The sequence below is a fragment of the Silurus aristotelis genome (genome assembly GCF_946808225.1).
Source record: "Silurus aristotelis genome assembly, chromosome: 1".
In the NCBI taxonomy this organism is placed as follows: domain Eukaryota; kingdom Metazoa; phylum Chordata; class Actinopteri; order Siluriformes; family Siluridae; genus Silurus; species Silurus aristotelis.
In genome coordinates, this window is record NC_139574.1 from 4,576,771 (window position 1) to 4,604,679 (window position 27,909).

The 27,909-nt window shown below is 42.5% G+C and overlaps 2 protein-coding genes across 3 annotated transcripts in view; one reads left to right on the forward strand and one right to left on the reverse strand.

Annotated features, from left to right (window-relative positions):
* LOC310728423 (A-type potassium channel modulatory protein DPP6-like) overlaps positions 1-27,909 on the reverse strand; it is a 138,786-nt gene that overhangs the window by 64,704 nt on the left and 46,173 nt on the right. The window lies entirely within an intron of this gene.
* Positions 18,010-20,852, forward strand: LOC310728562 (uncharacterized protein). The gene is made up of 2 exons (XM_083546183.1): positions 18,010-19,275; positions 19,351-20,852. Exons 1-2 carry the CDS (start codon positions 18,013-18,015, stop codon positions 20,149-20,151), a joined length of 2,064 nt encoding a protein of 687 aa, XP_083402309.1. The 5' UTR covers positions 18,010-18,012; the 3' UTR covers positions 20,152-20,852.

Below are 27,909 nucleotides of genomic sequence, written 5' to 3' on the forward strand. Positions count from 1 at the left end.
AATGACCCACTAATAAACACTACTGACACCCTAATGACCCACTACTGAAAACTACTCAACCCTACTGACCCACTACTGACCCCCTTCTGATTCCTATTGACCCACTACTGAAGTCAAGTCAATTCAAGTCAAATCAAATCAAATCAAATCAAATCAAGTCAAGTCAAGTCAAGTCAAGTCAAGTCAAGTCAAGAAGCTTTTATTGTCATTTTAACCATATATAGCTGATGCAGTACACAGTGAAATAAAACAACGTTCCTCCTGAACCCAGGTGCTACATAAAATAACATAAAACAACAGTCACATTACAGAAAAACCCAGGGCTAAGAACTAAGATCCTCGCCGCATAAAGTGCATGTGTGAAACTGGTGCAAACAGTGCAAAAGACAACACAAGACAGTGCAGGACAATACACAATACACAAAATATAAAAATAAAAATAGCAATAGCTCCGCCAGTAAAACCTGTCATGACAGAATAAGGTGAACCGTAATGACCCACTACTGAACACTACTTAAGCCTACTGACCCTCTACTGAAGCCTATTGAACCCTTACCGAGCCCTGCTGATCCTTGCTCACACCCTAATGACCCCCTACTGAACTCTACTGACCCACTACTGAACCCTAATGACCCACTACTAAACACTTCTGACCCCTACTGACCCACTACTGAACACAACTGACCCCCTACTGAACCCTACCTACCCACTGCTGAACCCTAATGACCCACCACTGAACACTACTGACCCCTCTACTAAACCCTACCGACCTACTACTGAACACTACTGACCCCCTACTGACCCACTACTGAACACTACTGACTGCCTACTGAACACTACTGACCCCCTACTGAACACTACTGAATCCTAATGACCCACTACTGAACACTACTGAACCCTAATTGAACTATACTGACCGCACTAGAGAACCATACTGAACCCTTACCGAAACCTACTGACACCCTAATGACCCACTACTAAAACTACTGACCCCTACTGAACCTACTGACCCCCTTCTGAACCCTATTGACCCACTACTGAACACTACTGACCCGCTACTGAACCGTAATGACCCACTACTGAACACTACTGACCCCCTACTGAACCGTAATGACCCACTACTGAACACTGTTTAAGCCCACTGACCCCCTACTGAAACCTATTGAACCCTTACCCAGCCCTGCTGATCTCTACTGACACCCTAATGACCCCCTACTAAACTCTACTGACCGACTACTGAACCCTACTGACCCACCACTGACCCCCTTCTGAACCCTATTGACCCACTACTGAACACTACTGACCCGCTACTGAACTGTAATGACCCACTACTGAACACTACTGACCCCCTACTGAACTGTAATGACCCACTACTGAACACTACTTAAGCTTACTGACCGCCTACTGAAGCCTATTGAACCCTTACGGAGCCCTGCTGATCCCTACTGACACCTTAATGACCCCCTACTAAACTCTACTGACCGACTACTGAACCCTAATGACCCACTACTGAATACTACTGACCCCTACTGAACACTACTGACTCACTACTGACCCCCTTCCGAACCCTATTGACCTCCTACTAAACACTACTGACCCACTACTGAACCATTATTACCCACTACTGAACACTACTGACCACCTACTGAACACTAATGACCCACTACTAAAAACTACTGTCCCACTACTGAACCCTAATGACCCTCTACTGAACCCTACTGACCCCTACTAACCACCCTACTAATCCCTAACTGAACCATACTGACCCACTACTGAACACTACTGAACCCCTACTGAACCGTAATGACCCACTACTGAACACTACTGACCCACTACTGAACCATAATTACCCACTACTGAACACTACTGACCCCCTACTGAACACTAATGACCCACTAATGAACACTACTGACCCCCTACTAAACCCTACTGACCCACTAATGAACACTACTGACCCCCTACTGAACACTACGGACCCACTACTGAACCCTAATGACCCTCTACTGAACCCTACTGATCCATTACTGAACCCTAACTGAACCATACTGACCCACAACCGAACACTACTGACCCACTACTGAACATTTTTTATGCTAAATATATATTTTTTTTTATCAGCTTGAACATGACCGTATTTTCACCTCTCCCTCTTTCCGTGCCGTTAACTTCCCCTTTAGGCCAAGTCAGCATTGCCTTTCATGGAGCTTTGTGGGCGTCACTATATGGAAATGAGCTGTGCCATGTAGAAGCCTGCTGATTTATAGATGAATTATTGTGTTTTAAAAGACAAACACGTGTCAAGAAAAAAAAATCCATTATCGAAACTCCGAGTACACAATCACAGTATTACACACACTCACATACTAACACACACACAAACACAGGTCTTTGTGCTTAAACTGGCCATTCTGAAAGATTCAGCCATCATCTGGTGCATATATAGCTGTGTATTAGACATTACACACAAGGACACACAAGGACACACAGACACACACACACACACACACACACACACACATACACAGGTGGCAGTAGATGCAGTAGATCATTCACCCTAGCTGCGCTCTGATTGGCCGCTCTGATTGATTCTGCTGTCCTGCCATTCACACCAAGCTGCGTATTAGATGTTATTAAGCTGCAGTGAAAGCATACACACACACACACACACACACACACACACACACACACACACACACACACACACACACACACACACACACACATGTATATGCACACACACACACACATGGCTCACACAGATCCAGCAGTGATGCTGATAAATCGGCAGGCCAGAGGAGGATTGATCATTGCTCACACAGCCATGTAAGCACACGTCCTGTAGAAGCGTACAGATGAACTGAGGTTTAAGCCGAAAAACAGAGGCAGAGGTTTCCTGATCTTACCATGCTGTTCCCTGCAGTCAGACCAACCACAAACATGATTTTCGAAAGTTATCTTCATGAATTTTCAGTCCTGTCTTGTCTCATGTTATTTTCTTTCGGAGCTCATTCCATGTGACAGTCCTGTCATTTTCAACTAAGAAACTCAAAGATTTTTTCAACCCCGAATTCAAGCAAAAGCCAACCATCAGAGCCATTTATTGCACAAACTGTAAACACGGCAGCACCTCAGCAGTTCTACATACTGTACTAAAAATTATTTAAGAACAATTAACATCTTTTTCTCACTAACTTGATAATCTCTAATAGTACACTTTACACTTCACGAGGAGTCAGATATATAAAAATGTCACCTGACTTCTTCAGCCATATGTGATTTGTCCCAAAATTGTCAGCAAAAACTTGAAGGCACACAATTGTATATGAGTCTTTGGATGATTGGATCATTTACCACATTGTTATTTATTGTTAATAGGCCTCTTATGCACTTCTGGTTAGATGCTAACTGCATTTCATTTGCTCTGTACATGTACTTTGCACAATGACAATAAAGTTTAATCTAATCTAATATACCATACTTTACATGGGTTGTAAGATCTCCAGGTATAGCTCTAACCTCAACCCTAATAAACATTATGAAATTGAAGGCTGACTGCACCCCAGGCCTCCTCATCTCACCTACATCAGAGTTTTTTGTCCATATAGTGTAATATATGATAGCATGATTGCAAACATGTTTATGAACTACAGCCATTGCATATCACTGACGGTGTGTGAGTGTGATTTCAGACAGACTGACGGTGTGTGAGTGTGATTTCAGATAGACTGATGGTGTGTGTAAGTGCGATTTCAGACAGACTGACGATGTGTGAGTGTGATTTCAGACAGACTGACGGTGTGTGTGAGTGTGATTTCAGACAGACTGACGGTGTGTGAGTGTGATTTCAGACAGACTGACTGTGTGTGAGTGTGATTTCAGACAGACTGACGGTGTGTAAGTGTGATTTCAGACAGACTGACGATGTGTGAGTGTGATTTCAGACAGACTGACGATGTGTGAGTGTGATTTCAGACAGACTGATGGTGTGTGAGTGTGATTTCAGATAGACTGACGGTGTGTGAGTGTGATTTCAGACAGACTGACGGTGTGTGAGTGTGATTTTAGACAGACTGACGATGTGTGAGTGTGATTTCAGACAGACTGACGGTGTGTGAGTGTGATTTCAGACAGACTGGCGGTGTGTGATTTCAGACAGACTGACGGTGTGTAAGTGTGATTTCAGACAGACTGACGGTGTGTGAGTGTGATTTCAGACAGACTGACGGTGTGTGAGTGTGATTTCAGACAGACTGACGGTGTGTGAGTGTGATTTTAGACAGACTGACGATGTGTGAGTGTGATTTCAGACAGACTGGCGATGTGTGATTTCAGACAGACTGACTGTGTGTGAGTGTGATTTCAGACAGAATGACGGTGTGTGAGTGTGATTTTAGACAGACTGGCGATGTGTGATTTCAGACAGACTGACGGTGTGTGAGTGTGATTTCAGACAGACTGGCGGTGTGTGATTTCAGACAGACTGACGATGTGTGAGTGTGATTTCAGACAGACTGACGGTGTGTGAGTGTGATTTCAGACAGACTGACGGTGTGTGAGTGTGATTTCAGACAGACTGACGATGTGTTAGTGTGATTTCAGACAGACTGACGGTGTGTGAGTGTGATTTCAGATAGACTGACGGTGTGTGAGTGTGATTTCAGACAGACTGACGGTGTGTGAGTGTGATTTCAGAGAGACGGTGTGTGAGTGTGATTTCAGACAGACTGACGGTGTGTGAGTGTGATTTCAGACAGACTGACGGTGTGTGAGTGTGATTTCAGATAGACTGACGGTGTGTGAGTGTGATTTCAGACAGACTGACGGTGTGTGATTGTGATTTCAGACAGACGGTGTGTGAGTGTGATTTCAGACAGACTGACGGTGTGTGAGTGTGATTTCAGACAGACAGTGTGTGAGTGTGATTTCAGACAGACTGACGGTGTGTGAGTGTGATTTCAGACAGACTGACGGTGTGTGAGTGTGATTTCAGACAGACGGTGTGTGAGTGTGATTTCAGATAGACTGGCGGTGTGTGATTTCAGACAGACTGACGATGTGTGAGTGTGATTTCAGACAGACTGACAGTGTGTGAGTGTGATTTCAGACAGACTGACGGTGTGTGAGTGTGATTTCAGACAGACGGTGTGTGAGTGTGATTTCAGACAGACTGACGGTGTGTGAGTGTGATTTCAAATCAAATCAAATTAAATATGACATGCAGTGACATGCTTTTTACAACAGTCCGGCATGAGGGGATAAAAAGAGGTGCAAATATGAACCAAGAGAAAAAAAAAGAAGGTAAATAAATAAAAGAAAACGTATAAACTATATAAAATATAAAATATGTAAAGATATATGTCGGGAAAAAAAGTGTATATACAAGGATGCGTATGAACAGCGAACAGTAAAATTTAGGATGATTTGATGTGATTGTCCTTAAAGTGACCGTGTGCGTTATGGGTTATGGTGTATTATATAATTGCACTGTGCTGTGCAAGTCCAGAGTTAAAGTGACAGTTCAGAGATTAAAGTGTCATAGTAAAAAAAGAAAAATGTGCAGAAAAAGTGTGAAGATTAGGAGAGAGGACCAGTTCTACAGTTTTAGATCCTGGGTGTTTCCTGGTTTTAACTATGAATGGCTTGTGGGAAGAAGCTCCTCCTCATTCTCTCTGTGTTCGGTTTCAGGGAGCAGAAGCGTTTCCTGAATGCAACAAAGAAATAAGTCCATTGTTGGGATGGCTGAGGTCCTTCACAATCTTCCTGGCTCTGGTCTGGCACTGCGTGCTGTAGATGTCCTGCAGGTCAGGGAGCTCGGTGTGGATGGTACGTTCAGCTAAACGCACCACCATCTGGGGTTTTAGACAGACTGACAGTGTGCAAGTGTGATTTCAGACAAACCGACGGTGTGTGAGAAGATTTCCGACAGACTGAAGGAGTGTGAGTGTGATTTCAGATAGACTGATGGTGTGTAAGTTTGATTTCAGATAAACTGACAATGTGTGAGTGTAATTTCAGAAAGACTGATGGCATGTGAGTGTGATTTCAGACAGACTGATAGTGGGCGAGTGTGATTTCAGACAGACTGATGGTGTGTGAGTGTGATTTCAGACAGACTGATAGTGGCAAGTGTGATTTCAGAAAGACTGATAGTGGGTGAGTGTGATTTCAGACAGACTGATGGTGTGTGAGTGTGATTTCAGACAGACTGATAGTGGGCGAGTGTGATTTCAGACAGACTGACAGTGTGTGAGTGTGATTTCAGACAGACTGTCAGTGTGTAAGTGTGATTTCAGACAGACTGATAGTGGACGAGTGTGATTTCAGATAGACTGTCAGTGTGTGAGTGTGATTTCAGACAGACTAATAGTGGACGAGTGTGATTTCAGATAGACTGACAGTGTGTGAGTGTGATTTCAGAAAGACTGATGGTGTGTGAGTGTGATTTCAGACAGACTGACAGTGTGTGAGTGTGATTTCAGACAGACTGGCAGTGTGTGAGTGTGATTTCAGACAGACTGTCAGTGTGTGAGTGTGATTTCATACAGACTGATAGTGGACGAGTGTGATTTCAGATAGACTGACAGTGTGTGAGTGTGATTTCAGAAAGACTGATGGTGTGTGAGTGTGATTTCAGACAGACTGACAGTGTGTGAGTGTGATTTCAGACAGACTGACAGTGTGTGAGTGTGATTTCAGACAGACTGTCAGTGTGTGAGTGTGATTTCAGACAGACTGATAGTGGACGAGTGTGATTTCAGATAGACTGTCAGTGTGTGAGTGTGATTTCAGACAGACTGATAGTGGACGAGTGTGATTTCAGATAGACTGACAGTGTGTGAGTGTGATTTCAGAAAGATTGATGGTGTGTGAGTGTGATTTCAGACAGACTGACAGTGTGTGAGTGTGATTTTTAGACAGACTGACAGTGTGTGAGTGTGATTTCAGATAGACTGTCAGTGTGTGAGTGTGATTTCAGACAGACTGATAGTGGACGAGTGTAATTTCAGATAAACTGTCAGTGTGTGAGTGTGATTTCAGACAGACTGATAGTGGACGAGTGTGATTTCAGATAGACTGACAGTGTGTAAGTGTGATTTCAGACAGACTGATAGTGGGTGAGTGTGATTTCAGACAGACTGATGGTGTGTGAGTGTGATTTCAGACAAACCGACGGTGTGTGAGAAGATTTCAGAAAGACTGAAGGAGTGTGAGTGTGATTTCAGATAGACTGATGGTGTGTGAGTGTGATTTCAGACAGACTGATAGTGGGTGAGTGTGATTTCAGACAGACTGATGCTGCACGGGGAGATTTCAGACAAACTGATGGTGTGTGAGGGGATTTCAGACAGACTGATGGTGTGTAAGATTTCAGACAAACTGATGGTGTGTGAGGAGATTTTAGACAGACTTTACTGTCTTCCACTTTAACCATCAGTGAGAGTGAAGCAATAAACAGTCTGAGAGTCAATTACACACAGAAACCCTTTATCTGTAACTGTTCTTAGCCTTTAGAGCGACAATTCTTTACAAAACCCACTGATAATGTTTGTCTGTGTGTGTCACAGTGTGTGTGTCAGATCCTGCCTCACTTTTAGCCAATATAAAAACTAAATGGCTCCCTGTTACAGTCTTCAGCTCAACCACATGCTGAGACCGAGAAAATAGTAAAAAAAAGTTTAAAAAAGTTTCCAATAGCTGAACTTGGCGTAGTTTAAAATCTTTTTGTGTGTTTCTAAGATGTGGATTTTGTCAAGATCTGGCAAAACCTCCTGCTATAACAGTACTGGACAATAGTTTAACTACATTTCACTTTGTAATATGCTTCTGTTTTCTGTGGTGAGCTCACACATCTATACATAAAATAAATGATACACAGCATCAACAGGGAGCAAGCTGGAGATCAGTGAAAAAAATCAATAAACTATTCAGATATTAAAATAGTAAGCAAATCAGTGTATAAGTCATGAAAAGTGATGGTAAGTGTATCAAATACTAAAAACAATTATTGATCCAATCACTGTACAAAGCCATGAACAAGTCTGAGAAACAATGACTCAGAGAATGACTCAGTAAATGATTCAGTGAATAACTCAATGACTGACTTACTGAATGATTCAGTGAATAATACAGTAAATGACTCAGTAATTGACTCAGTGACTGACTGAGTAAATGATTCGAGACATTGAATTTACCTCAATAAAAATCTGCTGCATGAAGTGTAGCATCTACACACACACACACACACACACACACACACACACACACACACACACACACACTTTTTCTCTTCAGCAGGAAAGCTGATGAGGCTATAGAAGTCAACCACAGACACAGATTTCATCACATTGTATATTTTTATTATGTTCCATCTCATCACATGCATCTCTATATTAAAACGCTGTTGTCATGGCAACTAAGTGGACATGAACTCCTGGTGTGTATTGTGTGTTGTTTTGTTTGTGGCGCTCGTTCACACGTTCGGGCGATTTGACCCAAACTCATGCTCTCTCTCTCCACTCTTCTGTTTTTCGCTCTCCCTTGCTGTCTCTCCTTCTCTTCATCCCTTTCTTTGTCCTAGGCCTACTCTCTCCTTTTTTCTCTCCCTGACTGTGACTCTCTTGTTCCCTCGCTCTCCAGCATTACCTCTTCCCCACTCTCTGTCTCTAGTCTCCCTCTTTCTTTTCTCTAGATCTCTGATTCTACCAATCTTTTGTCTCTTTCTATTTTACTCTCGCTTTCTCAATTCTTTCCCGCTTCCTTTTATTTAACCCATCTCTTTCTCACTCTATTTCTCTTTTTTTTATCTCTTTTCCCCATCTCTCTCTCTCTCTTTTCCCCATCTCTCTCTCTCTCTCTCTCTCTCTCTCTCTCTCTCTCTCTCTCTCTCTCTCTCTCTCTCTCTCTCTCATTACTTTTGCTTCTTTGGTATAAGGCTTCCTATTTCTCCAGTCCTACTCTTTTCTTCTTTTCCTAAACCTCTCTCTCTCTCTCTCTCTCTCTCTCTCTCTCTCTCTCTCTCTCTGTGGGAAACACCTGTGTGTGTCTGTACAGTGTCTCTAAAACATTTGTGACAGACGATAGAGAAGAAGAAATCTGTTTGGCATAGAATAGTTTTTTTCCTGCCTCCTTCTTTATCCGATCCATCAAACCCAATTAGTTCTGCTCTTCGTTCTTCCTGACTGCAGTCTGTAATTCCGCCTTCAAGCCACAAACAAACACCGAAATCATGTTCTAATAACGATCAAATAATCGTTAAAAAAAAAATCTCAAGGTGCTTTTACAATCTGCTCACGAATGAGGTGTGTATTTCCGCAGTCAGACACACACACACACAAACACACACACACACACACACACACACACACACACAACAACAACATGGTGCACTTTTGAACCCTGAAGTCTTAGTAAATGAAAAAAAAGAAGCGAAAAGCCATCAGTTTGGAGCAGAAAATGAAATTATAAATTGGCATGAAGCAGGAAAGGCTGTCACAGTCATAGCCCCAATCAGGGAAGAGCATGCACTCTGTTTTAAACTTGTTTTGATTGTCGCTTGGCAGCGGCTGATTTAGTCGACATGGGCAGCCGACCAGGGTGGCATCTTCCTGAGGAGGCGGCACAGAGTCTAAGCACAAAAAAAAAAATCTTTCATTGTTTTCTTTTTGTTTGTTTTTTTACTGTTTATTTGCACGGCCACGTCAATGATTATATCACTTCACAGTGAATGACGCTGGTCTGGACTCGGAGTGTGGACCCACCGCCTGGAGATTTCTCTCACTCATACACTCAGAAATGAGAAGTGGGGGTTGAGTGATGTCAAGTCAGTAATGAGAGCTGAACCTAAATTAAAATTATAGATGACAAAAAAGGTCTAAACCCTAAAGAGCCTAATTCAGAGAAAAAAAGAGGAACGAAGTAGGGGGGGTGGGGGGGCGTGTAAAAGATAAAGGTGTGTATGCAGCTCTATCACTCATCTCGTTATAAGGATAGTAAAGGATACTGCATTTAATCAAATAGGCTAAAAACTGTGTATCACTTAGGTCATGCTTTTGCCTGCTGTGCTTTTACACATTTCTTTTAGCTGCATAATATTATAATTTATAGTATGTAGTTTATCATAATGTGTGTAGCAACAAAACAATTACAGCCGAACTGGTCTAGTTGGATTGTAGTTAAACAGCACTTATTGATTTGGTTACCTTTAATTGAGGTGATTTAATTGAGGCTTTCTATGATAGTCCAGGAGTTCTCCAGTGCAGCTTAAAAGGTTAACTCAAAAGACATATAAGATAAAGATGTGTATGTATCTTATGGCTACAATTAGAAAAGGAGTTTTATGGTTCTTGGTGCTGAGATTTTGATAAATTGTGCACAATGATGTGAATTGAATTGTTCTATAAATGCATTTAGGTTGATATTTATAAATGAAATGAAGCTCTCAGAAATGTATCTAAATGTGTGGACTGCTCTGAGAACATGTTTTACTCATCCAGTGACTGAAGCTGAAGCAGAAAGCTGCTTTTTAAAGCTGAAACTAATCAATAGGGGGAAATGTTGGGTCATGGCGTAGTTCATCCAGAACATCATTCAAGCTAAAACCGGAATTGCCACTTGGTATCTACTTAGCACAAACATACAGTTCAGTGTGAGATAAAAAAGCAAGCAGAACATTTTGAGAGGAGTAAATGATGGAAGAATCTCCTGACTCAAACATGCAGCATCACCCATCATCGACTTAATTGTGCAATTTTTTTTTTTAAAGTTGTTGAAAAGGAGGATAAATTATTAGATATCAATTCCGGTTTAACTTATTAATATTATTCTATTAATAAATTGTTAGATAGTCTTTTCACATAAACTGAGCTAATTAAACAAAGAGTTTTGTGTAAAAAAATATGATAAGACATTATAGCCACAATAAATCATAGTACTTAATACTTACCGTAATTTCCGGACTATAAAGCGCACCCATATATAAGCCGCACCCACTGAATTTTACAAATATTTTTATTTTTAACACAAATAAGCCGCACCTGTCTATAAGCCACAGTCTACACTTATGTACTTTACACAGGCTTTAACGAAAGACACGTTACACACGGTGTAACGGGTGAAATATGTTGCGCTTCCTTTATGAGCATAGTGGTATTTTGGGAATAGCCTGCCAGAAGCGAGCTCTCCCTTCACCCTGACTCAACATGTTACAACGGCTTGTATCTAAACAGTAGCCGACCAAGAAAGTCATTGTTCACTGCCTTCCTCATTCCTTTCACAACTATTTCTATCGGGAGTTCATCTTTTGTCATCGTCATGCGTTTAAAAATCACCGTGCAGCTCAGAACACAGGTGAGGTGCGTTTTTTCGTTTCCGATCGGAAATTTCATTGGTCTAATGTTATGGGGTTCAGTTTTTTTGGCTTTAAGTTTGTGAAACCGGGAAAAACCCAGAAAAAAGTCATATTTTGCATACTGTATCTCTACTTTTACTCAAGTACATGCTTTGTGTACTTCGTCCACTACTGATCTCCCCATCTACACTTTCAACCGTAAGGCAAGTGAGACTGGGTCATTTCAGTAAAGCACAAAACAAAAACACTATAATACAGATATGTCAAGCTTAATGCCCCCGGGGCCACTTCCGGCCCCTGTATCCATTCTATCCGGCCCATGAGATAATATTCATTCATTCATTCATCATTCATTCATATATTTCTATTATAACTGGAAAAGTGGGACTCTGTGGGCGCTGCACAGTTTCTACCCTTGATGATGCCCCATCTCCGATAACAGGCTGCTCGAATGCTGTGCATGTTTGGAAGTCCATAACTGAGTAAGCAACCTTTCTCTATTGTGAGGATGAATAAACACACAGGAGTCGTCTGACTAGTGTTGGGCCTCAGGGTTAACAAAGCTTCTCTGCTGCCCTAAACTCTATCAGAATCACTCACCTCCATTTCAATATACTTTAATTCAATAACCCTTTTATAACGGCTGACAGAAGAGAAGAAATTATTTTGGTCACAGACATACTTAAAAGGACATTTACAAGACTGGCTTTTCAAGAAAAGCTAGACATCATGAGGAAAGGAAAAAAATTTAAAACAGTTGTTTAGCTTCTTTAAGAACCGTTTATACTTTTGCATTTTCTTTCCTGTACAATTTGCACAAAAACACAATTTGCCTTCATAAAATGAGGTGGATGCTTCTGCTAGAGATGATGTATGCAGGTGGTGCAGTTGTGGCTGCAATGAAAGGAGACGTGTTGAATTGTGTTCAATGGGTTTCTTGCTTTAGTGATAACATTCATTCTCACTGTAGAAGATTCCTGTTTTATTCCTCTGTTATACAACGTTTCTCTATAACAGGGGTCACCAACATGGTCCCCGCGAGCACCAGGTCACCTGCAAGGACAACATGAGTCGCCTGTGGGCCTTTTCTAAAACTAGCTCACCATAGCGCCACTTACCAGTGAGCTGCATCTATTTTTTTATTGCTATTCTTTTTTTCAATCTGTCATGGATAGCCAAGAGTCAGAAACCAGAGTCTAAACATATACAAGGCAGAGGCTGGAGGAGAAGTACAAACCGGAGAGCGGGTATAAGCCGTAATGCAGGTAGAATCCCTAATGCAGGTAGATTTTGTAACGCGGGTAGTCCAGGGATGATCGCCAATGTGAACCGTTAAAGGCAAACCTATCTTGAGCGCTTCCTCCGAAGCTGAGTTAGGAGCATGGAAGTACGGGGAATACTAGTGGTACAAGATCCGGTAGATCTCTCATGGCAATGAGTAGATCCAACCATGAGTGAGGTGGAATCAGGACCTTATAAAGGGGACCTTATCAAGGTAATGGGGAACAGGTGTAGGTGATTAGAGCAGGGAAAGGCTGAGTGAGAGTTAGAGCCTTGGAGAGAGGCGTGGATGGTGGTTCCCTGAGAAAATCACTTGCATTGGTGTGAATTTAAAAATGACAATATTAAAATATAGATGACTAGATATAGACGAATATCATTAATTATTAATAATAACATATAATTAAAGGTAAATTGAGCAAAATTGTTATTTCAGAAGTGTGTATCAAACTGGTAGCCCTTCATATTAATTGGTACCCAAGAAGTAGCTCTAAGTTTTAAAAAGGTTGGTGACCTCTGATCTATAACATTGATCGATTCTCTAACAGTGGTGTCATAATGATGATATTAAGAGGTGGATTGATTCAGGTAGGACATCACTGAAGTTCTAGGTGTGAAATGTATGAGCTGCCACTTCGTCTTACTGCTGGACACCTTCACTCTGTCCTGGGAGTTGCCCCATCACAGAACCTAAACCTCAAACATTGGTGAACTGACAGCTAAGAAACGATGCCAAGCTTCTCACTTGGGTGAATGTGCATAAGAGCAAAATGCACTGCATTTACTTTGTTTTATTTTCACACTTTATTCTATATTCTATATCCAGATAATAAGAAAAATGACCGGATTCATGTTTTTCCATCTTAGTGTGATCATTAGTTTCTAGCATCTGGGTAATAATCAAACTAAACATTCTTTCCATAATCTCCATGTCAGGTGTAATGTTCATTGGTGACATTTAAGCTGCTGTTTTTGTTTGCAAAAAACGAGAGCTTGTGCATGTTTGTGCTTCTGCTCATGCCCTTGTTCAGTAACGACCGAGTTTATTTTCCCTTTGATGCAGCATGATGACAACACTGACGTTCATTACACACAGTAAAGAGGATTAAACTGAAAGGAAACATCGAAAGCCGAGCTGTAATTACAGCTGATCTGTGAATGTCATAATACAGCACAAGAGAACTCTATTAGGAGATATAATCACGGCAAATAATGAGCTCACATTGAAGGTAAAAGAGGTTTTATTTTTTCGGTGAATTAAACAGGCTCATCGTCTCCCTGTCATTAAGAATAAATCTCATTTACTGATTCTAAGGTTTTTGTTTTTTTTACGGTCATTAATTCATAAAACTCAAAGTCCTGCTACAGTGAATGAATTAGATTATCAAATCTTCCCTCACGGATTAATAAAGTAACTCTCACTCTCTCTATTGAGTCTATGCCTGTCAGGCTGGAAGAACGGACAGAAGCCGAAGTTCAACAGAACAAAGATGTGTTTAATGATGAAGGGAATGTAGATAAACCAAACCAGCAGTAAGCACGGGATCACTAAAGGCACAGGCAAAGAGCAGTTCATAAGATATATCCACAGAATAGAACCACACTGAAATAAGTCCTTGGTGACAATCCACAAAGAGATAGTCCATAGAAAGAGCAGTCAGAAGGTCCAGTGACGTTCTCCAGACTAATCGGTAGAACGGACAGGGAGTGTTTGGAAGTGTGTGCTTATATAGTGTGAGCTGATGAGCGTCAGGTGTGCATGATTAGTAGGACGGGGAGCTGCAAGGAGGAATGTGTGGCTCAAGAGAGGGTGTGGCTGGTGGATCCCTGACAATGCCAGACTCAAACTCCATTTTCTCCATCAAATAGGCCGCCCTGAGCTCAAACTTTGAACACACACTTTACTGTTCACAATCACCCTCGTACTGATTACTGACACCTGTTTCCAAATACACACTCGATCACAGCTCAGAGCTACTTTGTTGTGACAGTAAGGCGATGAGCAATGTGAAAAGTTTAGAGGTTTACCAATACATTTCCAGTAATAAAATCAGTCGTGTGCTATTCAAGGATTAAACGTTGAGGTAGAGTCAAACCCTGAATGTGTCACACCATTAAGCTTGAGTTTTGGTGTTAAGGTCAGGTGTCATACAGGTGTCGGACTGTTCATGTAGTCACACAGCTGCAATACTGTAGATGATCAGTAAATTAACTTAAAAAAAGTTGATGATGAGGACTCACCCCTCCTGAGGAGTCTCGTCTCTGGAGGCGTCTCATAACCGAGAAAAAAGTATGGAATGAGTTTTTGAGTGAGTTTTTTCCACAAAATGAAAAGAGCATATGTAAAGCATTTTGGGGGCATTTTTGAAATCAGGGTTTGTTAACAGTTTTTCTTCTTCTTTAGGAAGGTAATAAAAAAATTTACTTTTTGGCCACAGCCATTTTCAGATCTTTTACAGAGCTCAGGCCACTCGAGGACATTCACAAAGTCGTCCAGTAGCCACTCCTTATATTATAGTTTTTAGTTTTTGGCTGTGTGCTTTGGCTCGTTGTCCTGCCAGAAGATGTACTGCCATTCCAGTCTGAGGTCCAGACAGCTCTGGAGCAGGTTTTCATCAAGGACGTCTCTGTACATTGCTGCATTTATCTTTTCCTCGATCCTGAAGATGCTCTCCTGTTCTATCCTGTTGATCCTCTCCCAGTTCCTGCAGCTGAAAAACTTCCCCACAGCATGATGCTGCCACCACCATGCTTTACTGTAGGGATGGTATTGGCCAGGTGATAAGTGGTGCCTGGTGTCCTCCAGACATCATGCTTGGCATTCAGGCCAGAGTTCAATCGTTGTTTCTCATGTACTGAAAATCCTTCAGATGCCTTTTGGTGAACTCCAGATGGGCTGTCATGTGCCTTCTACTGAGGAGTGGCTTTCGTCTGGCCACTCTACCATACAGGACTGATTGGTGGAGTGCTACAGAGATGGTTGTTCTTCTGGAAGGTTCTCCTCTTTCCACAGAGAAATTATGGGGCTTCTTTAAAAATGGCCATCGGGTTCTTGTTCACCTCCCTGACTAAGGCCTTTTTCCTCCGAATGCTCAGGGCGGCCCGCTCTAGTAAGAGTCCTGGTAGTTCCAAACTTTACAGATGATGAAAGCCACTGTCCTCATTTGTGACCTTAATGCTGCAAAAATGTTTTTGTCCCCTTTCCCAGATCTGTGCCTCGATACAATGGTGTCTCGGGGGTCTACAGACAATTTCTTGGACTTCATTGCTTGATTTGTGCTCTGACACACACTGTTAACTGTGAGACCTTCTATAGACAGATGTGTGTCTTTTCAAATCATGTCCAATCAACAGAATTTACCAAGGGTGGACTCCAATTAAATTGTAGAAACATTTCAGGGATGATCAGTGGAAGCAAGGTGCACCTGAACTTAGTTTTGAGTGTCATAACAAAAGCTGTGAATGCTTATGTACATATGAATTTTTTCATTTTTTTTTTATTTTATGGAAATAAACTGTAACATAATAAAATGTGTTAACATTGGGATGAAAGTGAATGCTGACTGCACACCAGGTCTTCTCAACTCACCTACCTGACTTTACTAACACCCTTGTGTAACGCCCCGATTGTCGGTTCTTCACAATTAACACAATTTCATTTGTGATTAAAGACACTTAAATGAGTTTTTGCATGTTAAAATGTATTAAGGGAATGGTGGTTCCGCCAGTTCAATAGAGGGCGCTGTGGGAGTGCTGCGTGTTGCAAGGTGTCTGCTAGGCTGCAGGTCATAACCCAGCAAGACAAGAGCTGATTACACGCATGGTTTTGTCCTGTCTTTATTTCACCGTTCCACAGGTTAGCTGACTGTTTAATGTGTCAATCTTCATAGATGTTAATAGAACATGTCAGTGCATATAAAGTGATTGCTTTCGATGAAGGATTTGTGTTTAATCTTTAATCAAAAATCGCTATGCTAATGCTACTAAAACAGTGGACCTTTACATAGAGAAGCAATCTATGGTTCATAAGGCATGTGTTGAAAGTTGTAATTTTCCTGATATGAGCATTTTAAGAATTAAAAGATAACCCAGCAATACAAGAGCTGATCACACGCATGGTTTTGTCCTGTCTTTATTTCACCATTCCACAGATTGCTGGGAACACTTAACTGCCAGCTGATACGGAAGCCCCGTACCCGCTACAGTTCTTGGGGGCTCGTCCGGGAGGAGGAGGGAAGCTCATCCAAAAGAACCCAAAGACCAGCTTGCCGTGGATCTTTGTATGGAATCCTTGCTGTTGTTTGATGATTAACAGTGGTTTGGAGGTTGGTACGATGGAAAAAGTAAGAAGAAATCTGGTGAAGGAAATCAGAAAAGCACTTTGTGAACTGCCTGATGATGAACTCTTCCTCATTGCTAAAAACATTGAACAAACCAATGAGGGGGAAGAATCACGAGTAGAACTGGGGGATGAAGAGGGATGCTTCGATTTTATAAGTGGCTTTTTGTGCTGTAAGAGCCTGATGGGAAGGGAAGATGGAGGAATGGCAGTGCTGCTAGACCTAAGGGATAAAATCTTAATTACTCAGTCTCAGTATGGAACAACACAAACGTATAAGACACCTGACTGGAGCACAGGGGAAACCCAGGGTCACTCGGATAACGCAAAATCTGACATAAACCCAAATACCAGCCATTCCCCCATGTGCACAGTAGACACTGAGTATCAGCAGATGTTAAAGATGTACGAGGAACTTGGCCGAAAGATTCACGCTACGAATCCCCACACCATGTCCTCACAATCAGGCGCTCTCCCATTTTCTTTCCAGACTCCCCCTCCCCCACGCTGTACCGATGACCAAATGAGCAGGAGAGAACCTCCATATAATCCCACAGAGAGAGTTTAAAGTACATGGAGGCCAGATTGGCGACTCTACCTCTGAGATTAGCTTTAACAGTGTATGCCGACAAATTGAAGAGGGCCTGCAAGAACATTTTAGTGAAAGTGAAATCATCAGAGGGGTACTGAAGATCACTAAACCGGGTCACTTCAAGGAGATGTTAATGGAGAAAGGATTTGACGGTACAAGAGTTGAAAGGGCTGCTACAGTCTCACTTAGGGGATAAGAGTAGCACAGAGCTGTTTTAGAAGTTGATGTGTGCACGCCAAGGAGAAAACGAGAATCCACAGCAGTTTCTTTATCGGGCAATTGGACTCAAACAAAAGATTCGGTTTGCTTCCAAACACAGCACTGGGGATATAAGGTTTAATGCAAAAACCATACAAGAGGTTTTTCTCCACACAATTTGCCAGGGTTTGGGGTCCAAACACGGTGAGCTTCGAACTTAAACAGCTAATTGCTGCAGGAGACCCAACGGATGACATGCTCCTCAGACAGCTTGTAAAGGTAACAAGTGAGGAGGAGGAGAGACAGCGTCGGCTGCAGTCAATGCCACGACTTAAAACAACTCATGCTCATAGTGCTCAAATTGAAGGGATTTCAGAAATTAAGGCAGCGTCTGCGACTACTGAGCAGGTTGATAAAGAGATTCGCAAGCTTATCACCCAAGTAGAAGCACTGACTGATGTAGTCAATTCACTGCAACAGCCCAAGGAGAAAGAACAGCATTGTCAATGCAGGGCTAAAACACCTGAAAAGAGGAGAAGGCCGGGTTGTCCTAACTGCATAAAACAGGGGAAAGAGGAGACTTGCAGCCACTGTTTCATTTGTGGAGGGGAAGGTCACCGGGCGGTTGGCTGTCTAAACAGGCAAAAAAGGTCAGTACCTAATGTTAGGCCAAAAAGTACACCAGAGACAACAGTCCCTAATGCAGGTTTATCCTATCGTAACTATACAGTTAATACTGGTTCGTGGGATCACATGGGTAGTACCACCAGGAAACCAAGGAAAAGACAACCTGAAGGCTCAGGAGAAAAGATCGTCCAGTTTTTTGGGAAAAAGTGTCTACTGGAAGGCGAAATTGGAGGTCATCATGTAAACATGCTTCTCGACACTGGAGCGCAGGTTAGCATCATTGATCAAGACTGGAGGAAAGAGTATCTAACAACACATGATGTTCGCCCCTTATCTAAAATAGTGGGACCCAGTGCTGGTCTGGAGGTGCTCGCCATCAATGGGGAAGTAATTCCATTTAGTGGGTGGGTCGAAGCTACAGTAATCTTATCTGGACATGATGGGACCCGCTACTCCATCCAAGTCCCTTTTCTGGTCAGTCAGCTACAGTTGGAGAGGCCGCTGTTGGGGTTTAATGTGATCTCAGAGTTAATCACAGGACCCGAAGACAAGGCAGGCATTCTTACTACCTTACATTCCCTAATGAGTAACACTGGAAATACCCAAGATGACCCGGTTAAAGTGTCAGTTGGCTTCATTCGTACAAATAAAGTATATGCCGACACAGCCCGGGTGAGGGTAGGGTCACAAGGTGTCACCATTCGTCCTGGTCAGGTGGCCAACATAAAATGTAGGGTACCTCCCAACTTTAATATTTCTGACCCCACAGTCCTAATTGAGCCAAGTGAGGAGGCCCCACCACTTGGTGATCTTGGAGAAGGACTGATTGAGGTTCACAAAAGAGGACAGACGCACATAAGAGTTCCAGTTGGCAACCACACTAAGCATGAGGTAACCATCCCAAAAAGAACCATCCTTGGGGAGATAGCAGCCATTGCTAAGATTATCCAGACAGATCAACTTGAGCCAACAAATCCACAGGGAACTGTTTCATCTCAACCAGCACAGCCAGAGGACGACAACACACAGTGGCATCCTCCTGTACACCTCAGTCACCTGAAATCAAGTGAACAAGCAGTAGTGAGACAGTTTCTTTATGAAGAGTCAGCTGTGTTTGCTCGTAATGGAAATGACATCGGAAATATCCCCAGCCTACAGATGACATTGAGTTTGAAGGATGATATCCCTGTGCAGAAGGCCTATACTTCTATACCCAAGCCACTCTTGAAAGAAGTTAAGGAGTATGTACAGGACTTGCTTGCTAAGGGCTGGATAGTAAAATCTCGTTCACCCTATGCTGCCCCAGTAGTGTGCGTCCGGAAAAAAGATGGCACACTACGACTATGTATAGACTACAGACAGCTCAACAGAAAGACCATCCCTGATCGTCATCCACTGCCAAGAATACAGGATCTCATGAACACCTTGGGTGGTTATCGCTGGTTCTCCATACTTGACCAAGGAAAGGCTTATCACCAGGGGTTTATGGCCGAAGGGTCGAGGCACTTGACAGCATTTGTGACCCCTTGGGGCCTATTTGAATGGGTAAGGGTTCCTTTTGGCCTTTCAAATGCTCCTGCCACTTTTCAACGGAGTATGGAAGAAATGTTAGATTCCATCCGTGATGAGTGCTGCCTGCCATACTTGGATGATGTTCTCTGCTTTGCCAAGTCTTTTGAAGAACATGTTGAAAAATTGCAAATCGTGTTCAGGGTCCTCCAGGAGCATGGAGTCAAGCTGCGTCCAGCTAAGTGTGAGTTGTTTTAACAGGAGGTCCGGTACCTGGGTCGCCTTGTGTCTGCGGACGGAGTAAGAGTGGATCCAAAGGATCTGGATGCTGTGAGGGTACTTCGTGATAAAATACCGCAAAATGTTGGAGAAGTTTGCCGCCTTGTAGGCTTCCTAAGCTATTACAGAAGTTACATGCAAGACTTTGCTAGGTTAGCTAAACCTATTTATGGGCTGCTCCAAGCGAACACAGCAGAAAATCAATCACCAGTAGGACGGAAAACGGAAAGGAGGAGGAGCTCACAGCTGCCTTCAAAACATCCGATTGTTTGGGGAGACGAACACCAACAGAGCTTAGACAGACTCATCGACATGCTTACCAACCCACCTGTGCTCGCATATCCTGATTTTGATGCACCGTTTGTACTGCACACTGATGCTTCAGAACAAGGATTAGGAGCAGTGCTGTACCAGAGGCAGGAAGGAAGAGTACAGATCATTGCCTATGGCTCGAGGACATTGTCGCCTGCTGAGAAAAACTACCGACTCCATTCCGGTAAGCTGGAATTTCTTGCTCTAAAGTGGGCGGTGTGTGAAAAGTTTCGTGACTACCTCTTCTACGCCCCATGTTTCACCAATTATACTGATAATAATCCTCTCACCTACGTGATGAGTTCAGCGAAGTTAAATGCAGCTCGTTGGGTGGGGAAACTTGCAGATTTCCGTTTCGAGATTAAATACCGTCCCGGCAAGAGTAATAATGATGCCAGTGGTCAAATTGAAGGAAGCTGGTAAGACATTGACCCCTGATGTTCGGCGTATGGCGGCAAGTGATACAATGAAGCTGCTAAGAGATTGGCACATGCTAGTCCTAGAAAACAATATACTTTATAGGAGAACAACACAAAGACGTCAACTGGTACTGCCTACAAAGTATCGGCAGATGGTACTTCAGCAGTTGCATAACCACATGAGTCACGTTGGGACAGAGAAAGTACTACAGTTAGCTCGAGAAAGGTTCTACTGGCCTGGGATGCGGAAAAGTGTGGAGGAGTATGTGACTCGCCAGTGTCCCTGTATAACACAGAAACAACCTGTAACTCATGGGCATGCGCTAATGGGAGGAATCACCTCAAACGCACCTTTGGGATTGGTATGTGTTGATTACCTGCACTGAGAGACCAGTCGGGGGGTATGAATATGTCCTGATGGTCATTGATCACTTCACCAGGTTTGCTCAGGCCTATCCGACCAGGAACAAATCTGGGAAGACTGCAGCTGAGAAAATATTCAACGACTTCATTCATCGTTTCGGGTTCCCCGCAAAACTACACCATGACCAGGGGCGTGAGTTTGAAAATTCCCTTTTTCACACCCTGCAGAAGCTCTCTGGGGTGGGTCGCTCCAGGACTACTCCATACCACCCTCAAGGTAATCCTGTAGAGAGACTAAACCGAACTTTGCTTCAGATATTGCGGATGTTGACTGAAAAGGACAAACAGAACTGGAAGGAACATCTGCCGAAGGCCATTCACGCCTACAATTGCACCAGGCATGAGTCGACGGGATACTCTCCCTTCTCCCTAATGTATGGTCGTCATCCACGGCTTCCCATTGACTTATTGTTTGGGTTAGTACAAGAAGAGGGATTCACCACCCCACGTGGGTATGCTGAGCGCTGGGCAGATCGGATGGCTGAAGCCTTTAGGATTGCAGCACAGAATAGCAAGCAGATGAGTCTGCGCAATAAAGAATACTATAATCAGAAAGCCAGTTGTATCATTTTAAGACCTGGAGATCGTGTCCTGGTGAGGAATATGAGTCAGAGGGGTGGCCCAGGAAAGCTGCGTTCTTATTGGGAGCCTACCATTTATGTGGTGAAGGAGCAATTAGGTGATAACTTCGTTTACAAGGTACATCCTGAAAATGATGAGCGCAAGATCAGAACATTGCACCGAAACCACCTCCTGCTTGTGAATGATTTACCAACACCAGAGAATCTGGACCCAAAGAATCAGAAAGTGCCTGGAGGAAGAGGTGTTACAAGGAGACAAGGGTAAACCGGGGAGAAAGGTTACACAAAAAGATGAGGTAGGAGAAGATGAGGAGTCAAGCTCTGATGAAGAAGAAGGATACTATTGGAGGAGAATAGGCAATTCAAAACATTCTGAATGTGAAGGAGAGGAACCAGGAAGTGGGCAGTCTAAGGGAGAGCTGGATGGGTCTGACTCCATGGAGAGAGATGAGTTACAGAGGGCTTGCACAAGAGGGACTTTGTAACAATTATCGAAAGAACCAGAGTGCATATTTCATGATGCTGACCTTCCAGAATATACTTCGCTACCTGTGGAGAGCCAGGAGCCAGAACAAGGCATGGAATCAGGAGGTGAAAACCCGCAAGAAGAACCTCCACAACAAGAACCCTGCCGAGAAACTAAGAGATCACTCAGAGCGAGAAGACCTGCTCAAAGAATGACATACCCCTTTCTTGGACAACCCACATTCCAAACAGTACCAACACACTAACCACAAACACAGTTCAGTCACTACCCTGGGCACTCACATCTGCACATACATGGGTGGACCATATCAGTAACCCATACCAAGGGATACCAGTTACAGTTATAGTTCCAAATTATTAAGAATAAATATATATATATGGATATCTAAAGAGTTAAGAGTTTTACCTTCTGTGTTGGGGAGAGTGTGACGCCCCGATTATCGGTTCTTCACAATTAACACAATTTCATTTGTGATTAAAGACACTTAAATGGGTTTTTGCATGTTAAAATGTATTAAGGGAATGGTGGTTCCGCCAGTTCAATAGAGGGCGCTGTGGGAGTGCTGCGTGTTGCAAGGTGTCTGCTGGGCTGCAGGTCATAACCCAGCAAGACAAGAGCTGATCACACGCATGGTTTTGTCCTGTCTTTATTTCACCATTCCACAGGTTAGCTGACTGTTTAATGCGTCAATCTAGAACATATGTCAGTGCATATAAAGTGATTGCTTTCGGTTTGTTTTGATGAAGGATTTGTGTTTAATCTTTACTTAAAAATCGCTATGCTAATGCTATGCTAATGGTTACTGAAGGTGAATGTTTAAATGTGTTTGTATATCAGTTCCTATAAATATTTAGTTTACTTTAAAAATGCATGTAAGTGATCTAAAATGGGTAAAACATTTAGAGAATGTAATGATTTAAGATGTATTTAGTACAGTTGAATTAAATGGAGACTTAGACATGCTAAATAGCATACGGATATGTAAATGAGTAACACCGTGATTGGTTAATGAACAGATCTTCATGAAAATACTTTGCATTTACAAGAGAAAGACTAAAACAGTGGACCTTTACATAGAGAAGCAATCTATGGTTCATAAGGCATGTGTTGAAAGTTGTAATTTTCCTGATATGAGCATTTTAAGAATTAAAAGATAACCCAGCGATACAAGAGCTGATCACACGCATGGTTTTGTCCTGTCTTTATTTCACCATTCCACAGATTGCTGGGAACACTTAACTGCCAGCTGATACGGAAGCCCCGTACCCGCTACACTTGCGGCCAAATGAGCACAAATCTCCAAAATCTAGTAGAACATCTTTATAGAAAAGTGGAGGTTATTATAGCAGCAAATGGGGACTAAATATGGAATGGGATGTTTGAAAATAGAAGCACATACCAATCTTATTGTCAGGTGTCCACAATTTTTTGTCTATATATTGTATTTTAGCAGCATAACAAGCAAAGCTGCAGGAAATCATTAACCAAATATTTGGAACTTGAACAGACTGAATGGCTAAACAAATGTAAAATAAATAAATGCACTCCCAGCCAAGCTGATCTACACACTGATATCAACACTATACAATAAAATATAATAAATTACATCAGTCTTGCTCATGCCAGTAACACACACATCTCTTTCATATACTCTATCACGTGATATGCATGTTCTCCTATTAATTTGAACAGAGTGGTCAGGATTATTGTCCAGATTTACAAACCAATTATTACAGATAAAAACCTCCTACAGCAGGTAACTATAACAACTGGAGTTACTTACTGCTCTCGCTCTTGAAGCTGGTACACGAATCAGAGGCAATTACATTTGAGAGAAACATGGGGTAATTTGATGTAAACATGCAGTGGGAGTTAAAGAGACAGAGAGAAAGAGAGAGAGAGAGAGAGAGAGAGAGAGAGAGAGAGAGTTGAGCTGACAGTAGATCCATGTAACTCCATGATTGCAGGTAAAAAAAAAAGAAAATTTAGTCAGCCAACAACAGGAAAAGAAAATTAACACAATATAGCATTCAACTGTTTGAAAAAATAGAAATTATGGTAAGAACATGGTAATAAAAATTAAGAAACAGAAATATTTTGAACCGGAAATGAATGGTGAGCAATGCTCAACTCTAAACCCTGATCAAGACTGGCCAAGACTTAACTCTGAACTTGACTCAGCTCTCCACAATGATCAGGGCTCTAATCTGAACCCTCACCATGACTCAGCTCTTCACAATGACCAGGCCTCAACTCTGAACCCTGACCATGACTCAGCTTTTTGCCATGACCAGGGCTCAACTGTGTACCCTGACCATGACTCAGCTGTCCACAATGACTACGGCTTAACTCTGTATTGTGAATATGACTCAGCTCTTTACAAAAAACAAGACTCAACTCTGAACCCACACCATGACTCAGTTCTCCACAATGATTAGGGCTCAACTCTGAACCCTCACCATGACTCTTCTCTCCACAATGAACAGGGATCAACTCTGTAGCTTGACCATGACTCATCTCTTCACAATGACCAGGCCTCAACTCTGAACCCTCAACATGACTCAGTTCTCCACAATGATCATCGCTCAACTCTAAACCCTCACCATGACTTAGTTCTCCACAATTAACAGGACTTAACACTGAACCTTCACCATGACTCAGTTCTTCACAATGAACAGGACTTAACACTGAACCCTCACCATGACTCAGTTCTCCACAATGAACATGACTTAACGCTGAACCCTACACAGTAAAAGACCTGGGAGTTATTTTAGACAGCAACTTATCTTTTAAAAATCATATCAACCAAGTTACAAAAACAGCCTTCTTTCACCTTAGAAATATTTCTAAGCTAAGAAATATGTTGTCTATATCCGATGCAGAGAAGCTCGTCCATGGGTTTTATGACATCCAGAATAGACTACTGTAATGCGTTACTAGGTGGATGTCCTGCATCATTAATAAACAAGCTTCAGTTAGTTCAGAATGCCGCAGCAAGAGTTCTTACTAGGTCAAGAAAATATGACCACATAACCCCAATCTTATCGTCCCTACATTGGCTTAATGGTTAAGTTTTGAATAGACTACAAACTGGTAGACAAAGCTGGACCTGTGATCATCACAAATGTTGAGCTCAGTAGCTCCTACTTTTATACCAAAGACTGTTGAAAGAACATTTACTTATAATCTTATACTCCAGTGCTCATGTTAGTTCTCACTCTCCAGTGTTCTGTATTGTTGAAAGATTTATGATCAAACACTTGATGTCACCCAAATGAGTATGGGTTCCCCTTTTGAGTCTGGTTCCTCTCAAGGTTTCTTCCTCATAACATCTAAGGGAGTTTTTCCTTGCCACAGTCGCCACGGCTGCTCATCAGGGATAAACACACACCATTCACCTTAACTGTTGATTTCTGTAAAGCTGCTTTGAGACAATGTCTGTTGTGAAAAGCGCTATAGAAATAAACTTGACCTTACTTGAACCCTCACCATGACTCAGTTCTCCACAATGAACAGGACTTAACACTGAACCCTCACCATGACTCAGTTCTCTTCACAATAAACAAGACTCAACTCTGAACCCTCACCATGACTCAGTTTTCCACAATGCACAGGGACTCAACTCTGTACCCTGACCAAATCGCAACTCTGAACCCTGACCAGAATTCAAGTCAAGTTCATTTCTATTGCGCTTTTCACAACAGACATTGTCTTAAAGCAGCTTTACAGAAATCAACAGTCAAGGTGAATGGTGTGCATTTATCCCTGATGAGCAGCCGTGGCGACTGTGGCAAGGAGAATTCAACTCTGTACCCTGACCAAGACTCAACTAGGTACCATGACCAAGACTCAACTCTGAACCCTGACCTAGTCTCAACTCTGAACCCTGACCTAGTCTCAACTCTGAACCCTGACCTAGTCTCAACTCTGAATGATCAGGACTCAACTGTGTATGGTGTCCAGAACTCAACTATGTATACTAACCTCAACTCTCTATGCTGACCACAACACAACTCTGTAGGCTGACCAGGTCTTAAATATATATGCTGTATACTATGTAGAGTCACTACTATTTTGGATTCCCACTGCGACTCTGGATACCCACAATAAAAAAAAGATGTCCACCTCAACTTTTATACCAATTACAAATGTATACACTAACCGTGTAAACCAGGGGTGGCCAACCAGTCAGAGACCGAGAGCCAAATTTTTTTACAGTGTTACCGCAAAGAGCCACATCATACACATAGGCCCACATGAACATCACCCATCCCTTCCTCTAACACACACACACACACACACACACACACACACACACACACACACACCTCTGCTCAGCCAGATTTATTGTAAATGTCACACACCAACATAATGACAGAAATTGACTCCTACAGTTTTAAGACCACAGGCCAGTCATTTTCAACAATGAACATACACTCACACACTCTCACACACAACTCTTAGTTTAAATAAGTCCACAAACAAAAATATAATAATTTACAATAGCGTTTTTCTTTTACTATGCATGTTACTTAGTGGGACTTTTAGCATTCCTTGCCCTAAACAATCCCCTTCAAATCTGCCTCGTATTCCGTTGTTGCCACTCGAAGCAATTCTTTCACATGTGTGTCAGTCAGAACAGATCGATGCTTTGATTTCACGTGTTTAAGGGTAGAAAACACAGACTGTTTGTGTTTTTTTTTTTTTTTTTTTTTTTTTTATGTGCGTGTTCACTTCGTCCCCTGGTCTAGTGGTTAAGATGCAGCGCTCCCACCGCTGCGACCCGGGTTCGATTCCCGGTCAGGGAACCATCCCCAGCCACTCTTAGTGCCGGTCCCAAGCCCGGATAAATTGGGGAGGGTTGCGTTAGGAAGGGCATCCAGCGTAAAACATGTGCCAAATCAAACGTGCGGAGGATCCGCTGTGGCGACCCCTAACGGGAGAAGCCGAAAAGAAAGTTTAAGTTTTATGTGCGTGTTCACTTCGCTTGAGTTCAACACGGTATTTTCGTCAAATGCGCATGCGCGTGAGATGAAAATACCGCAAAATCTCCCAGTACGGGTAGGGGCAAGATCATTTAAGTCTTAAAAATACCATATTGAACTCAAGCGAAGCGAACACGCACATTAAAAAAAACACAAACACAACACAACTTCGATATGAACGTAAGAGCCGCATGCAGCTCGCGAGCCGCGGGTTGGCCACCCCTGGTGTAGACCATTTACACCAATCACCTCTCCACATTTCCACTTCCAATCTGCACACACACCAATCAACAATCTATATGCCCACTGCCACTCCAAACACCACCAATCAGTACACCCATCTGTTATTTAGCGTAAGATAGAGCTTGATCTAGCGACACTGAACAAGGGTTTCATACTTCTTGAGAGTGTCTATCTTCCAGATCACATGCTGATATTCTAAACACTTAAGCAAAATATATTTATATTTCGTTTCACATGAAGCAAAATGGTGAAAAAACACTGCTCAGGCAAAAGGACATAAATAAGCT